Source organism: Heterodontus francisci, chromosome 7 (assembly GCF_036365525.1).
Source record: "Heterodontus francisci isolate sHetFra1 chromosome 7, sHetFra1.hap1, whole genome shotgun sequence".
Classification (NCBI taxonomy): domain Eukaryota; kingdom Metazoa; phylum Chordata; class Chondrichthyes; order Heterodontiformes; family Heterodontidae; genus Heterodontus; species Heterodontus francisci.
The window spans coordinates 113,852,914-113,870,669 of record NC_090377.1 but is presented as its reverse complement, the minus strand read 5'-3'; the positions used below and the strand labels follow the sequence as shown (position 1 = coordinate 113,870,669).

At 42.2% G+C, this 17,756-nt stretch overlaps 1 protein-coding gene across 1 annotated transcript in view; it reads right to left on the bottom strand.

Annotated features, from left to right (window-relative positions):
* The window catches only part of si:ch211-227n13.3 (uncharacterized), a 38,581-nt gene that overhangs the window by 17,625 nt on the left and 3,200 nt on the right, over positions 1-17,756 (bottom strand). Inside the window, exon 2 of the mRNA XM_068034625.1 lies at positions 11,857-12,431. Within this exon, the coding sequence (XP_067890726.1) occupies positions 11,857-12,431 (575 nt within the window). The remainder of the gene's footprint in view (positions 1-11,856; positions 12,432-17,756) is intronic.

Genomic DNA, 17,756 nt, shown 5'->3' with positions numbered 1-17,756 from the left:
CTACCTGTCTATAACAGTATTTCCAGCATCTTCTGTTTTTATATCATGCAATATGCCATTTTTAAGGACAGCTAGTGCATATGATGTTGAAAGTGCATCAACGGCACCTTCCCAAACACATTAGCCATTATAAAAGAACATAACAAGGAGCAGGAGTAGGCAATTCAGCCCCTCGAGCCTGCTCTGCCATTCAATACGATCACGGCTGATCTCATCTTGGCCTCAACTCCACTTTCCTGCCCGTTCTCCATAACCCTTCAACCCATTACTAATTAAAAATCTATCTCCTCCTTAAATTTACTCAATGTCCTGTCATCCACCGAATTCCACAGATTGACAACCCTTTGAGAGAAGTAATTTCTCCTCATCTTGGTTTTAAATCTGCTACCCCTTATCCTAAAACTATGACCTCTCAATCTAGATTGCCCCACCAGAGGAAACATCCTCTCTACGTCTACTTGTTCAATCCCCTTAATCATCTTATATACCTCAATTAGATCTCCTCTCATTCTTCTAAACCCGAGAGTAAAGGCCTAAACTGCTCAATCTGTCTTCATAAGACTAACCCCTCATCTCTGGAATCAAGCTAGTGAACCTCCTCAATTATCTCTCAATTCAACATTGCTTGATCGGACATGGTTCAGTAATTTATCTGATTATTGCTTGGTACTTTACTATGAATGTAATTAAACTCCAGGATTTTCAATTTACCAAAGTTGAAATTTTAAATTCAACTTGCAATAAAACAGTTGTGGTGCATTTAAAAAAGTATCTGACAATCTGATGACTATGTACTGAGTATTTCACTTAAAACAAATATTCAAGCTACATTTCATGAACAATCCTATCTCATTGGAGCAACAGTAAAATTTGCCACACCAAATTATTTGCAGCACCTGCTTGGCTTATTCAGTACCAATTCGACTTCTGAAGCAGAAGTTTAATAGTGTAAGATCCACTTTGGGATATGAGCACATGAACTATGTTGGCACTTCAATGCAATAGAGAGAATGCTGTATTGTTGAGTGCCTTCCTATGGATTAGATATTAAGTTGATGCTGGCGATTCATGCAGAGGTTAAAAATCCCACACCACTACTCCAAGAGCAGGAAGTTGTCCTGATACTCTGGTTCAACATTCCTCCTTCAACCAGTGGGCTATTCATAAAATGGCAGGCACATTGGCCTATATAATAGCCACTGCATGTTTAAGTAATTCGTTATGAAGTGTTTTAAGATACTTCTGAGAAACAGGATAAGAGGAAAGGCTTTCTCAGATCCTAAACACAAATAAAAATAGGCTTCTCAACATCTTTTACATATTACATAGGATATGCAGCACAGAAACAGGCCATTTGGCCCAACCAGTCCATGCCAGTGTTTATACTCCACTTGAGCCTCCTACCATTGTAACCCTCTATTCCCTTCTCCCTCATATGCTTGTCTAGCTTCCACTTAAACGCATCTATACAATTCACTTCAACCACTCCTGATGAAAGGTCACAGACCTGAAACGCTAACTTCTTTCTCTCGCCAAAGATGCTGCCAGAGCTGCTGAGTTTTTCCCAGCACTTTCTATTTCCAGTTTCCAGCATCTGCAGTATTTTGCTTTTAAATTTAGAATTGAACAAAGGGATTGGTTTTCAAAGAGGAGATGGTTTGTACAGAATAGACATGTTCCTGAGGGATAAAATAAAGGGCATCCAAAAATGAAACTTCCTGGATGACTAAAGATATAGAGATTAAAATAAGACAGAGAAAGGAGGCTTCTAAAAATATGATTTCTAATACAGTAAAAAATTAGGCTGAATATAGAAAGTACAGGTGAAATCTAAAAAGGGAACAAGAGAGGCAAAGAGAGTTATGAGAATCTATTAGTGGCTAACATAAAAGTCTTCGAGAGACACAAACAGTAAAAGGTTGCTGGGGGTGGGTGGGGGGGGTCAATTAGGGACCAAAGTTGACATCTTGGAGGCAGGAGTGGCTGAGATTCCAAATGGGAACTTTGAATCTGTCTTCACTAGAGAAGAGGACGCTGCCAATTTCACACTAAAGGAGGAGGCAGTAGTGATTAGTGGATAAGATAAAAATAAAGAGGTAATTAAAAAGTTCCAAGTCCTCAAAGTTGAAAAGTCACCAAGCTCAGATGGGATGCATCCTAGATTGCGGAGGGAAGCTAAAGGTGGAAATTGCAGAGGCTCTGGCCACAATTTTCTGATCTTCCTTGGACACTGGGGATGGTGCCGGAGGATTGCAGAATTGCAAATATTGCACCCATGTTTAAAAAGGGGAGAGAGAGAGAGATACACCTGTTAACTACAGACCTATCAGCTTAATGTTGGTGGTGGTGTAATTGAGAATGTTATGAATGAGGTTAGAGGAATGCACGGTCTTGCTCTAGTTCCACTACTCCACTGGTCACAACATATTTAAATGTTTAACCCAGTTACCGATACAGCCAACTATATACTTAGTTTCAGAATAAAAATCCACCAACCAGGTTTCTTTAATAAACAAAATTAGATTATGAAACAAGACTTATTCAATAAAGATGCAAAGCTTATTCACAGTTCGAAATAGGAAAGTATAAATATCTACCCTTCTAAAATAATCTCACTCAAAGCTCTGCAGAGATCAACTTAAAAAAAAATACGTTGGCCAAATTATTGTCAATTCTTGAAGGACATGGGGAAAGATATGGAATGTTCCAGATGGCCTTTGGTCTGGTGTCCGGGTATACGTTGATGGCAGTCACTGGGATCTTTCTGGAGCAGTTCTGTTCAAGAGACATCGAGGGGTAGTCTTGCAGGTTTTTTGGGAGAATTACTGCATCCTTGGGTTCAGCTATCATACTGCATTCTCAGGAAATCTTTCAAAACAGGTGCAAAGGAGGAGTTGGGTGGCTTCTCTTTTAGGAGGCTATACACCAACTGACATTCAAACAGTCCCAGCTCAAATCAGAAAGCCAAAACTCCTAACAACCATAAACCTAGACATGTGACTTCTCTGTAAATAACTCCAATAGCCAGCAAGGCTCCTCATCTTTATTTAGCACTTCATTGGGATTTTTTTTAAAAAAAACACTTACTGGAAGAGACAAAGTATCTTTCCAGTAACCTTTAAAAAAAAAACAGATCAGGCATCATCTCAGTCTTTAAAGTGAACCAATTTTTACAAACTTTTAAACAAGTCCTCAAAAAAAAAAAATTTAATGGAAGCACCTTCATGACACCTGCACCCTTGGAGAAATGAAACTGCATTTTTAAACTTTCCATCATAAAATGTGGACAAAAATAAATTAAAACATTTACACGTATTCTCATTCACTATCTGTAATTAGAGTTATGCCCTGTACCATCTTTGTACTCATAACTCAGAGCAAAGTTAAATTCTACACAAAGCATCAGCAATTACATTGCTTTGCCCCCCACAATGTGGATAATCTTTAAGTGATAGGGCTCCAATAGTAAAACTTCATTGAAATAGTCTGGCATTTTGGTTTTTGAATTGGGTTGGGGGGGTGGGGGGCGGGGGTTATGATCATTATATACCAGCGTCTCCCTGTAGCGGTAGACATATACTTCAAAAGGTTTTAAAGCTAGTAGTAAGCCCAGGTTTTCTTTTTCCACTATACAGCATCTCTTTCAGTGTTGATTTAGATTTTTGGAAAAGTATCCCACTGGCCTTTCTGTGCCCGATTCGTCATCTTGAAATAAGACTGCAGCTACCCGCAGGTCACGAGCATCACTTGCTACCTAAAGAGCCTAATGACATTTGGGGCAGCCAACACTGCTGGTTCATGGGTCAAAATTACTTTCAGCCTCTCAAAGGATGCTTAGCACTCCCCTGACCATACTACCTTGGCTTTCTTTTGTAGGATATCAGTCAGTGGAGGAGCTTAATGCTGACATTTGGTAGAAACCACACATCTCCAAAAATCTCCTGATTTCTCATTTAGTCTTAGGGACAGAGAACACCACCAATGCTTGTACTTTTGCTGTTCTTGGCAACACTTGTCCTTGCCCTACTATATGCCTTAAGTAGGTTACCCACACTTCGTCAAATTCACTTTTGGCAAGCTTTATCACCAAATCACCCAACTATAATTTTCTAAACACAGCTTCCAGTTGTTCAAAGTGTCACATCAAGGTAAACTACACAGTTAGGAACACTGGCTACCATTTGGTTCATTAGTCTCTGGAAAGTTGCTGGGGCAATTTTTGGCCCGAATGGCATCACGCGCCATTGGAAAAAACTGTCTGGTGTGACAAAGGCTGATATTTCTTTAGCTCGGGGTGTTAAAGGAACCTGTTAGTATCCCTTTAACAAATCTATTTTGGTAAGATACGTGGCACTGCCCACTCAGTCTTCTAAGCGAGGAATTGGGTAGGAGTCTGCCTTTGTTACTGCAGTCATTTTTCTGTAGTCTATGCAAAATCTAGTTGAACCATCAGACTTAGACTCTAACATGATTGGTAACTCCAGCTGCTTTGACTGGGTTCAATTAGGTGGCTTTCCAACATGTATTGGATTTCTGCTTTTGCTTGGGCCTGTTTCTCTGGACCTAAACTAGAAGGATGCTGTTTTATAGGAGAGGATTCTCCTATATCCACATCATGTATGGCTAAGGTTGTATATCCTGATTTGTCGCTGCAGACCCCTTTAAATGCTGTGAGTAGCCTTGTTAGGTGTCCTCAATATTCGGCATCGAAATATAAAAGCATAGTATCCAATCTTACTAATAATTCAGTGTTAGCTAACTGGATAGGAGGTGGTTCAATTAGGGAATTGTCTAGGCCTCTTCTGCCTCATCCTCACTATCCCTTTTATCCTTCACTGTCCTTATTACCTGACATACCTGCGCTTGCTTACCCTCCTCCCGGTGATAGTGTTTCAGCATATTGATGACACCGCTGATTCTTTCCCAGCGATCTGGGGTGTCAAATAATTTACTTTTCCAATTCTTTTGACCACTGAACTGTGCTTTCAGTGGTTCACTTTGTAAAGGCAGTAATACGAACCCCTCATCCCCTGGTTGAAATGTTCAGGTCTTGGCATGCTTGTCTGCCCATTTCTTCATGGCAGCTTGGGATGCTTTAAGGTGTTCCTGAGCCATTTTACAGGCTCTGGTGAGCTTCTCCTGGAACGCGGATACATAATCTAACATGGAAGGTTCGTCCCTCTGTTCTAAAAAAACCTTTCTCTGATTAGTTTCAGAGGACCTCTTACTTCATGTCCATAAACTAACTCAAAAGGATTAAAAACAGTAGACTCATTAGATGAATCCCTGGTGGCAAACAAAAGAAATTCCAGCCCTTTGTCCCAATCATGGGATATTCATGACAGTATGCCCTGATCATTGTTGAGTGTCTGATGGTACTGTTCTAAAGTCCCTTGTGTCTGTGGGTGGTATTTTGGGGACTTTAACTGTTACACCCAGCTTACTCATAACTGCCTGAAAAATTTTAGACAAAAAATTGGAACCCTGATCCAACTGTATCAACCTGTAATCCATATCAAGTGAATAACTGAGTTAACTTCTCTACGACCAGCTTAGCAGAAATTGTTCTCAAGGGAAGGACCTCTGGGAACCGAGTAACCATATCCATGATAGTGAGTAAATCCTGACGACGTGTCGGTTTCGGGTCGGGCACGCTCCATCACAGGTAAGTGGCTCCGCTGTTAATTTAATTTTTGGACTAGAAAGGTGGTTTTGTTAGTTATTTTAAGCTTGTGCAGATCAGCAAAGTGAAAAACGGAAGGCAAGTTAACCGATGGTCGGGCCAGGCGTGGTTCTATCGGGCTCGGGTCGGGTTTTTTTTTTTTTTGCAGACCTGAGCAGGCCTTTAGTAATGAATTGGTGTCCCGCTTTTCTTTTTGGTAAAGGTCCTATACAGTCTACCAACACCCTAAACAGTTCCCCATAAACTAGCATGGGAATTAGAGGTGCTAGTTTTATTGCAGGTTGCGGCATTTCCAGAGTCTGGCATGTATGGCACATTTTACAAAACTGCACCACGTCCTTGCAAAGACCTGGCCAGTAAACATGTCAACTTGTATGTGCTTGGGCCTTCTAGACCTTACATGTCCTGCCATAGGAATTTCATAGGCTATTCATAATATTTCCTGATGATACCTGGGCGGTACCACTATCTGGTAAATTATCATCCATTCTTCATCTGCGGGTCTGTGAGGAGGTCTCCACTTTCTCATCAGAGTGCCAATTTTAATATAGTGGCCTTCTGGAACTCCCTTTGCCTCAGCTTCTGTTAGAGACGATTGTGCCACCTTACCTAACTCTGCTGAGCCTCGATCAAAGACTTACTGAACATGTCCTTAGGATTATCCAAATCCCCCCAAAAAGTTTCAGATAAACAAATATCCGTCTGTGGTGCCAATTTGACCTCGGACGATGGAATTTGTTTGGCCATTGCTCGGGTCACGACACATGAAGGAAAAATTCCTGGAACCTTTTCCTGCAACTGCTCTGTCTCCTGGACTTCACTTGGTTTTTCGGCGACTACTGGAGAAGCTTTGACCTTCGCTCCAGCCAAATGATCCCACAGGAAGTCAATTCCATCTACAGGCAAACTATGAACAAATCCCACAGCTACTGTTCCAGACACTAGGCCACACTCCAGGTGAACTCGATACAAAAGGTACAGGTATATATGGTTCAACAGGCAGATATCCATTCACCAAAATGAGGAAGCCGATGACAGTCTCTGTTCCATAACTGTTTTGTCAATTAATAGTTCAGTCCAAATATCAGTACCCACTCTTCCCTTCTGGATTAACTCTTTGCCCAGTGGGGGAGGTCCCTCTGGTCAAAAACCCAGCCCTTAAATGCGAAGCTATAATGAGCATCACCTGCTCTCGATTATTAGTGAAATGAAACCTGTTTCATTAAAGGGACCAGCACTTTCAATATTGTTATATATTCGCCAATACCGTTCGCGAAAACGTTGGCAATGCGCTTTCTGGCAGAGAAAGCATGCTTTTCCCCAGCGAGAGTTTGGGTTGCTCCTGTATCCTTAAATATAACTGAATACAACCTGCCTCACTAAGAATAAGGAGTTACTTTTCAAAAAGAATTCCCTATAGCCCTCAGGTATCTTGTTCACCTCCCCTGCAATCACAGCAGTTTTTGTACTTGGCCTTACAGCTGCAGTCAGAGCTACAACTTAATCTGCCATACACGCGGTCAGGGCCTCTTTCTCTGCATTGGCCTGGTGTACCCAGATAAGTCCCAGGGGTAACTTCCAGCAATCCGCACGAAGGTGTCCCACCATGTGGCAATGGAAACACCAAGGCCTCCAGACCTCACTCCCACCCTCAGCACCCAAGGAGATCCTGGTTTGTTCCCAGCTGTCCCTTCTCATCCCTGGTTACTTGCCTTCCTTTCACCCTCCCACCTTCTATCCTTCTTGGGTTTGTGGAAGTAACGGAAAAAGGGTTTGGACTTGCAGACAAGCTCAATCATAAGCCATCTGAGCTGCCTGTCTGGCTGTTGAAACCTTCCGGTTCTCTACATGGGTTCTTACTAATGGAGGGAATTAGTTCTTCTGCAGGATTTTAAAAATTATTTCCCCAAGGGTCTCATACCTGGCCTCTACCTTTAGTGCTGCATCCAACGATCAGTTAATTTGCTTTACCCTCAAATTCAATACAAGTCTGCCCAGGGTGTTTCCGGAGGTTCCAAAATTTCTGCCTGTAAACTTCAGGGACAAACCCAATAGCCTTTATTGCCATCTCAATCTGCAGAAGCATCCTCAGAAAGCATAGCATAAACTTCATGAGCTCTGCCTATCAGTGCTTTGCATGAGCAGTGCCCAGTTTTCTTTCAACCACCTTATGTTTTGAAAATCTAACTGGAGAAGTGAAAAATGCCTCTATGTTCCTTTTCTCAAATTTCAGGAGGGCTTCCACAAATTTAAACAGCTCACTGGGCCCTGGGTCAGATTCTTCATCAGAATTTTCCCTGGAGTTAAGGCCATCTTTTTTTTTTACTTCTAGTCTTTTAAGCTGGTATCCCCTTTCTCTCTCCTGCCACTCTGCTTGCTCCCTTCCAAATGCTCTTTTCCTTCTCTCTGAAATTCTAGCTTTAACTTCTTCCTGTCCAACTGAATCTGTGCCAATATTACCTTGTTTTCTTCATTCTACTCGCCCCTCTGGCTCTTTCATTTCGATCTTTAGCTCTCTGGCCACTCGTCTCTGAATTTCAGGTCTCCTAGCTTCTGATCTAATCTTCAAGTGCTCCGCCACACTTGACAGCTTGTCAGGAGACAACGCTTTTAAAGAATCATAATTTATTCCAGACTGCTGCACAAACATACTTGCATCAAAAGTAGCCATTCCGGTAGTGTAAACTTTACTCATATGCACAAGAAACCTGTCATTTTTCTTTTTCCCTATTCAATTATTATTACCCACTTACAATTGCACTTCGTCGGCTTTGTGTTATCCCAGACAGAGTCCCCAATTATGCATTATGACCGAGGTTGGAGGAATGCACTCTTACTCCAGTTCCAATACTCGCTGGTCACAACATATATTTAAATGTTTTACCCAGTTACCGATATGGCCAATTTTATATTCGTTTCAGAATAAAAATCCGACAACCAGGTTTCTTTAATAAAATTGAAAAACAAGACTTATTCAATAAAAGATGTAAAGCTCAACAGTTTGAAATATGAAAGTATAAAATCCTACCCTTCTAAAATAATCTAACACACACTAGTTAATGGAAAAAAATAATGAAGAAAAAAATGGCTCTGCAGAGATCTACTTTAAAAAAAACATACTTTGGCCAAGTTGTCAATTCTTGAAGGGCGTAGGATAAGATATGGAATGTTCCAAATGGCCTCTGGTCTGGTTTCTGGGTACACATGGATGGCCGTCACTAGGATGTTTCTGTAGCAATTCTGTTCAGATGTCGAGGGGTAGTTTTTCAGGCTTTTCGGGAGAATTACCACATTTAGTGGGTTCATCAATCACGTTGGATTCTCAGAAGATTGTTTAAAACAGGTGGAAAAGGCTGAGTTGGGTGGCTTCTCTCCTACACCAACTGACATTCAAACAGTCCCAACCCAAACCAGAAAGCCTGACAGCATGACACTCCCTCAGCACTGCACTCAAGTGTCAACCTAGGTTGCGCATTCAAGCCTATAGAGTAGGACTTGAACTGATCTCGAGTCAGAGGTGAGTGTGCTACCAACTGAGACAAAGACAGCACCAGCATTTATTAGCCATTCCTAGATGCTGACAGTTAAAAGTAAATCATGATTGAAGATAAGTATAGGTCCCTTACAGTCAGAAACAGGGGAATTTATTAGGGGGACCAAAGAAATGGCTGACCAACTAAATGCATACTTTGGTTCTGTTTTCACAAAGGAGGACACAAATATCATACCAGAAATGTTGGGGAACACAGGGTTCAGTGAGAGAGAGGAACTGAAGGAAATCAGTATCAGTAGAGAAATGGTGTTGCGGAAATTGATGGGATTGAAGGCTGATAAATCCCCAGGGCCCAATAATTTACATCCCAGAGTACATAAGGAAGTGGCCTTAGAAATAGTGGATGCATTGGTGGTCATCTTCCAAGATTCTATAGACTCTGGAACAGTTCCTACAGATTGGAGGGTAGCTAATGTAATCCCACTATTTAAAAAAGGGAGGTAGAGAGAAAAAACAGGGAATTATAGACCAGTCAGCCTGACGTTGGCACTGGGGAAAATTCTAGAGCCCGTTATCAAAGATTTTATAGCAGAACACCTGGAGAACAGTGGTAGAATCGGGCAGAGTCAGCATGGATTTACAAAAGGGAAATCATGCTTGACAAATCTACTAGAATTCTTTGAGGATGAGGGTCAGTCAGTGGATGTGGTTTATTTGGACTTTCAGAAGGCTTCCGACAAAGTCCCACATAAGAGATTAGCGTGTAAAATTAAAGTGCATGGGATTGGGGGTAATGTATTGCGATGGATAGAAAATTGGTTGGCAGACAGGAAACAAAGAGTAGGGATAAATGGGTCTTTTTCCGAATGGCAGGTAGTGACTAGTGGGGTACCGCAGGGATTGGTGCTAGGACCCCAGCTATTCACAATATACATTAATGATTTAGATGAGGGAACTAAATGTAATATCTCCAAATTTGCAGATGACACAAAAGTGGGTGGAAGGGCGAGTTGTGAGGAGGATGCAGAGGCGCTTCAGGGTGATTTGGACAAGTTGAGAGAGTGGGCTAATGCATGGCAGATGCAGTATAATGTGGATAAATGTGAGGTTATCCACTTTGGTAGCAAAAACAGGAAGGCAGATTATCTGAACGGCTATAAACTGATAGAGGGGAATATGCAACGAGACCTGGGTGTTTTCGTACACAAGTCGCTGAAGGTAAACATGCGGGTCCAACAGGCGATAAAAAAGGCAAATGGTATGTTGGCCGTCATAGCGAGAGGATTAGAGTACAGAAGCAGGGATGTCTTGCTGCAATTATGCAGGGCCTTGGTGATGCCACACCTGGAATATTGTGTGCAGTTTTGGTCTCCTTATCGGAGGAAGGATGTTCTTGCTATAGAGGGAGTGCAGCAAAGGTTTACCAGACTGATTCCTGGGATGATGGTATTGACGTATGAGGAGAGATCGAGTCGGTTAGGATTATATTCGCTGGAGTTCAGAAGAGTGAGGGGGTGGGGGGGGGGGGGGGAGGGGCGCGGGCGGAATCTCATACAAACCTATAAAATTCTAACAGGACTTGACAGGGTAGATGCAGGAAGGATGTTCCCAATGGTGGGGGAGTCCAGAACCAAGGGTCACAGTCTAAAGGATACGGGGTAAACCTTTCAAGACTGAGATGAGGAGAAATTTCTTCACCCAGAGATTGGTGAGCCTGTGGAATTCGCTACCACAGAAAGCAGTTGAGGCTAAAACATTGTATGTTTTCAAGGAGGAGTTCGATATAGCTCTTGGGGTAAAGGGGATCAAAGGATATGGGGGAAAGTGGGAACATGTTACTGAGTTGGATGATCAGCCATGGTCATAATGAATGGCAGAGCACGCTCAAAGGGCCGAATGGCCTACTCCTGCTCCTATTTTCTATGTTGGTTTGGGTCACACATGGATGAGACCATGCGTAAGAGCGAAAGATTTCCTTCCTTAAAAAGGAGATTAGTGACCCAGATCGGTTTTAAATGACAAAATTATAAAGTGAGCTTCATGGTGACTCCAACTAATACCAGCTTTTTTATTACAAGATTTATTTAAACTGAATTTGTGGAACTTGAACACTCACTCTCTGAATTAATAGTCCAACCCTGTGGATTACTAGCCAGTTACATAACTGCTACAATACTTCTCAAGGGCAATTAGGAATGGGCAATAAATGCTGGCCTGGCCAGCGACGCCCACATCCCATGAATGAATAAAAAAAATACTGTATGCAGTTCTTCTGATGCAGACACATGGAGTCTACTCAACATATTTACCAGGAGTTAAATAATTGGATTGCAACTCACAGGTCCCAGGAAAATCTGAGCCCACAGTATCACCAGGACATGAGAGGCTGCTCCCTTTCCATTTGAGGCGCTGCAAGGAGACAGTCAATAGCAGCAGTGTGCAAGTGCTTTTAGATATAGAGACAATCCAGCAACACAGAATTGGGGGGGAAAAAAAGTGTCAAGCATTCAAACTGACGACAGGCTCTCACTACCATTAAAGAAATGAAGGACAAAATGAAATATTATCTATCATAGCAGTATTGGGATGGTACAAATGCTGGCTTACTGGGACATATGCATACATGGTATATTATAGACAGTCAGCATTAAGGAAAAATTGTGAAAATGCACCATCCTACCATAAGGTTGTTTCTTGGTTGACGCATGTCTCTTTTTCTTAGTTTCCCTTTTATTTACTACTTTCCAAAACATCTCCGAACAGGCCTCACAGGTGACCGTTTCTCTGTAATCCTCTCCAGAGGTCACTGAGACAGCATCATCATCATCACCACCACAGGACAATTCAAAACTTTCTTCATTCCTATCACTATGCCTGGGGTTTGAACCCACTGTTTGGAGAATTGGTTGCTTTACAGCAAAGACAGGAGTCTCAGTGTTTGACTTCAAGCTTTCTTTTGCTTTCCTCGGAAATGCATTGCATTTTAGATTGGGTCTTTTGGTAGGAAGCCTTGAAATTTCAGCTGTGCTGCTACAGATTCTAGCAATGGCTGTACCACTGTTGCTATTCCTCAGCGTTACGTGCTCAGATGGGATAGAATAATCCATTTTAAGGACATCTTGAGACACATTTTGGGGGCAATTCTCCAATACTAGGTGGTTGTACAAATTATGATGTATCGTGGTGTGAGCATAATGATTCTCCTTCGGTGCTGTTTTATCAACTTTTTCTTGGTTGCCGAGCAAAGAATTATACCTATAAGAATATGAAACAGTAAATGAGGCACAAATTTCTCAGGATAGTAAACTTTAAAAAAAAGCTTCTAACTCCATTATTGCCTAGTTTCCATTTATAAATAAATGTTTCATGCTGGCTTGGGTTCATATTACAAACAGGCACCAATTCGAAGTGAAAGAGTGGAGAGCATTAATAAAGTCAATAATTACACTGGTACATAATACAATGAGAGCAACACCAGATTTTGTAGCAGGGGAATACAGTCAAACTTCATTTGCAAAGGAATTTCTTCAAAAGCAAGTCTACATTCACACATAGTCTTTAGGTTTATGAATCAGAAGGATTTCCAAAATCATAGAATCGTGACAGCACAGAAGGCAGCCATTTGGCCTGTCATGTCTGCAAAAGCAACTCAGCTAGTCCCACTCCTGCTTTTCCCCCCCACAATCCTGCTGTTTTTTTCTCCAGATAATTATCCATCCTTTTTGAAAGCCATGATTGAATCTGCCTCCACCACACTCTCAAGCAGCGCATGCCAGATCCTAACCACTTGCTGTATGAAGTAGTTTTTCATATCGCCTTTGCTTCTTTTGCCAATCACCTTAAACCATCGTCCTCTGGTTCTCGACCCTTTGCCAATGAGAACATCTTTTCCCTATCTACTCTGTCCAGACCCCACATGATTTTGAACACCTGTATCTAATCTCCTGTCAACCTTCTCTTCTCCAAGGGGAACAGCCCCAGCTTCTCCAATCTATCCACATAACTGAAGTTCCTCATCCCTGGAACCATTCTCATGAATCTTTTCTGCACCCTCTCTAACGCCTTCACATCCTTCAAAAGCATGGTGCTCAGAACTGGATGCAACACTCCAGTTGAGGCCGAACCAGTGTTTTATAAAGTTTCACCATAACTTCCTTATTCTTTTACTTGATGCCCCAATTTATAAAGCCCAGGATCCCCTATGCTTTATTAACTGCTGTTTTAATCTCTCCTGCAACCGTCAATGATTTGTGCACATAAACACGCAGGTCCCTCTGCTCCTGCACCCCCTTTAGAATTGTACCCTTTAATTGTTTTATTGTTCATCATTCTTCCTACTGAAATGAAACACTTCACACTTCTCCGCATTAAATTTCATCCGCCTCTTGTCCATCTATTCCACCAGCCTATGTCCTCTTGAAGTTTATCACAATCCACCTCATAATTCTCTATTTTCAAGTTTTGTGTCACCCACAAATTTTCAAATTATGCCCTGTACACTCAACTCTAAGTTGTTAGGAAAGATCAAGAAAAGCACATTGTACACAAGAACCTAGATATGACTACAGCTGACATAAGGCAGTGACTGAATGAATGGATGATGAGCATCAGAATCCAAATATTCCTCTTGTGCTTAAGGACCACTCCAGTAAGCAATTCATCTTTCCCTAAAGGAAAAAGTGTGACCTTGTATGTTTAACATGTAATAATGTAGCATTGTCCAGGGATTGAACAGAAGGTTATTGCTGTAATTTGCTTACTGGAATTGACACACGTCTCCTTGTTTTCCTAATCTTCAAATAGAACAGTTGGAAGTAATGAGATGGTCAAGGTCCTTGGATAAGAAAGGGAGGTGAGAAATGGTTTAGGTGGAAACAGATGGAATAGTTGGATAGAATGAACGAAGAGTGGGTTTTTTTGAGTTGAGTGACAGGAGCTTGAAGGGGGTGGGGGGAAACTGTGCTCAAGAACAGGCACCATTGATGATGTCAATTAGTACAGAGGCAAGGAAGAGAATTGCAGTAGCAGGTGGAGCTTGTGTATGAGATGTACTGAAGGTAGGAAGCTGGAGAAAAACTGCAAAAAAGGAGTTAAAGGCTAGAATAAAAGTTGGGAATGAGGAAGAAAAAAGGAATAAAAAGCTGCATAATGGTCTCCATCTCAGAGACTAAGAAAACCATGAGTTCCCTGCACTTGATGTCTGTGATAAGGTTGAAAGGGATGAAGAAAAGGGTTAAAGCAGATAGTTTGTCATGAGAGCACACACTTGGGGTTAATTTGTCCTTCAAGATGATACTGAAGAGGCAGGTGACTTTCAGTGCAAACAGCAAAACACCAGAATGCTTGACTTGTGGCAAACAAGACCTGCTGATGAACAGTTAGGCCAGCAGTTGTTCAATAGGTGGTTAGAGTTTGCACCTGCTCAACTTAGAGAAGCTGGAGACTGTATTGGAGTGGCTAACAGTAAGTAGAAGGGCAAAAGTAAAGGCTAGGGAGCATTTAACCAAGTCAACATTAGCAGAGATATTGAAACAAGTGAAGGACTAAACAGATAAAGAGGTTGGGAATATATAAATAAGGTTTTAAGAGGCCCGGAGAGGAGGGGAAGTTTTTTTTGATATTAGTGGGACTGTGGTAGAGTATGAGAATGTGGGTGGTAAGAGAGATGGAGTAGTCAGAAATCAGGATCTTAGGTGCAGAGACACCATGAATGTCAATGGAAATTTAGGAGGGGTGAAATTGAGAGGGGATGTGAGTAGTGAAGTCAGAGGGCTAGGGGACTGGAGGCGGAGGTGAAATCAGCAAAGGATGTTGAGCCATTTACTACAGAGGCAAACAGAGAAGGGAAGACATCTCGGAGGAAGTCAGCATGGGTGTGGAAAACAAGGCTCCAAATGATAACATGTAAGTTTTATTTCAAAAGCAGCTTGAAGCAATTACAGCCATGTTATTCTAAAACATTTTACAAGAGAACCTTAGATATAAAAGAGCATCCTTATTTCAGTAACACAAACAACTTTTGTAGTGTGTACAACATTTTTAAATACAATACCTGCCTGGTTGAGATATACAGTACATGTCTACAATGTGGAATAGATGCATGGCACATGAACTGTTAAATTGGGGTGTGCAGCACGTCGTCCAACTGTAACCAGTTTCTCCAGGCCAGAAGCTGAGATTGCTTCAATGGCCTTTTTTTCATCAGGACAAAATATAAAAGTTTTGAAATCCTCAACAGGTCTGGCAGCATCAGTGGAGAAAGTGTTAACGTTGAGTCAGATATGACTTCTTCAGAACCGAAGGTACAGTGTTAATGGCAGAATAATGAACAGCTCTCTGGACAAATGATTTGTCATTCACTACAACTATTGACACTCCCTTTGCCTTTTATTCCATGACATCTTTGTCATTTAATCTCGCCCTCCTCTACCCCATCATAGACCTTCCCTTTTATTCTTCCTTCCCCTTCCCATGGAATAAAATCCATAACCTTCCTTCGGTTCTGAAGGGTCATATCCACTCGAACGTTAACTATTTCTCTCCTGCTGAGTATTTCCAACATACGAGAGTCATGCCCAGTGCTCACTGTCATACAAACCACTGGCTCCTTCATTCAAAGCTGAACTTCCACTTCAAGCCCAAGCCGAAGAACAGGCCTAGACACAACCCAAAGAAATTTCGAGTCAGCAACCTGCAAACCTCATCTTGCAGAGATAGATATCAAGCAACCTTACAGACGAGACTGGAACATCCTGATCTCACTGTTGATTCCACTCCAGAAGAACTCTGAGAACACATCAAAGCTGCAGTACTAGTTACTTCTAAAGAGGTCATCGGACCCAGCACCAAGAAGAATAGGGACTAGTTTGATTAAAATGACAAGGAATTTCAAGTTCTGCTAAAAATAAAAAAAATTCAGTTCTTCAGGCTCACCTGGCCAGCCAAGGGAAAAAGACAAACTATCGTCAACAAGCATGCAGCACCCTTCAATGTAAACTGAGGAACATCCAAAATGACTGGTGGATTGCACTTACAGACAAAAACTTAACTGTACACTGATGCTGGCGACAAGTTTCTATGAAGAACTAAAATCTGTCTATGGACCAGCATAACAAACCCAATGCGGCACAATGGCGTAGTGATTAGCACCGCAGCCTCACAGCTCCAGGGACCCGGGTTCGATTCTGGGTATTGCCTGTGCAGAGTTTGCAAGTTCACCCTGTGACCGCGTGGGTTTTTGCCAGGTGCTCCGGTTTCCTCTCACAACCAAAGACTTGCAGGTGATAGGTAAATTGGCTGTTGTAAATTGCCCCTAGTATAGGTAGGTGGTAGGGAATATGGGATTACTGTAGGGTTAGTATAAATGGGTGGTTGTTGGTCGGCACAGACTCGGTGGGCCGAAGGGCCTGTTTTAGTGCTGTATCTCTAAATAAATGAATAATAACCCCGAGGAGCGCCGATGGCAAGATCCTACACACCGACAAGGAGTCAGACCTGGATCACTAGTCAGAGCACTTTGAAACTCTCTTCAGCGCCAAGTGCACAGTGCATGATACTGCCATCAATCGCATCCAACAACAGCCTGTCAAAGAAGAACCGGATGAGAGCCCATCTCTGGAGGAAACTGTGACTGCCATACACCAGATGATGAAGAACAAAGCCCCGGGGCCGATGGAATTCCACCCGGAGCCTTGAAGCGTAGTGGCCCTGCCCTATACACCAAGCTCCATGCGTTTTTCACAGCCTGCTGGGAACAGGGCAGGATTCCACAGGATCTTCATGATGCCATTATCACCACCTTGTACAAAAACAAAAGGAGAAAAATCAGATTGTTCTAACTACCATGGGATCAGTCTCCTTTCTATTGCTGGGAGATCCTGGCTAGAATACATCTGAACAGGCTTGTGCCTACCATTGTGGAAGAAAACCTCCCAGAGAGCCAGTGTGGTTTCAGAGCAAACAGAGGCACCACAGCCATTGTATTTACACTCAGACAATTACAAGAAAGGCATTGCGAGAAAAACAAAGGCCTGTACTCCATTTTCGTAGACCTCACCTAGGCATTCGAAACTGTGAACAGAGATGGACTTTGGAAAATCCTTGAAAAACTTGGATGCCGACCCAGGTTTCTGGCCATGGTGAAGCAGTTTCATGAAAATCAGTACAGACAAGTCAAGCAAAACAGCGACCTCTCGTGTCCCTTCAGTATCTCGAATGGTGTGAAGTAGGGATGTGTGCTGGTCCCGACCATATTCGCCGTCTTTTTCAGCACGATGCTGCAACAGGCAATGGAAGACCTTAAGGAAGGGGTTTATGTATGCTTCCGGACTGAGGGAGGCCTTTTCAACCTCATGTGTCTTCAGACTGACACAAAGTCACAAGAAAAACTCATCTGCGAACTTCTTTTCGTCGATGACTATGCTCTCCTGACACAGAGTCAGACCTGCAATGTATAAAAGCACATTTTTCCGAGACGGCACAAATCTTCAGACTAAAAATCAGTTTAAAGAAAACTGAAGTCCTGCATCAGCCTGCACCCCAAGAAAAATATAGGCCACCAAGCATGGTCATCGAGGGAAC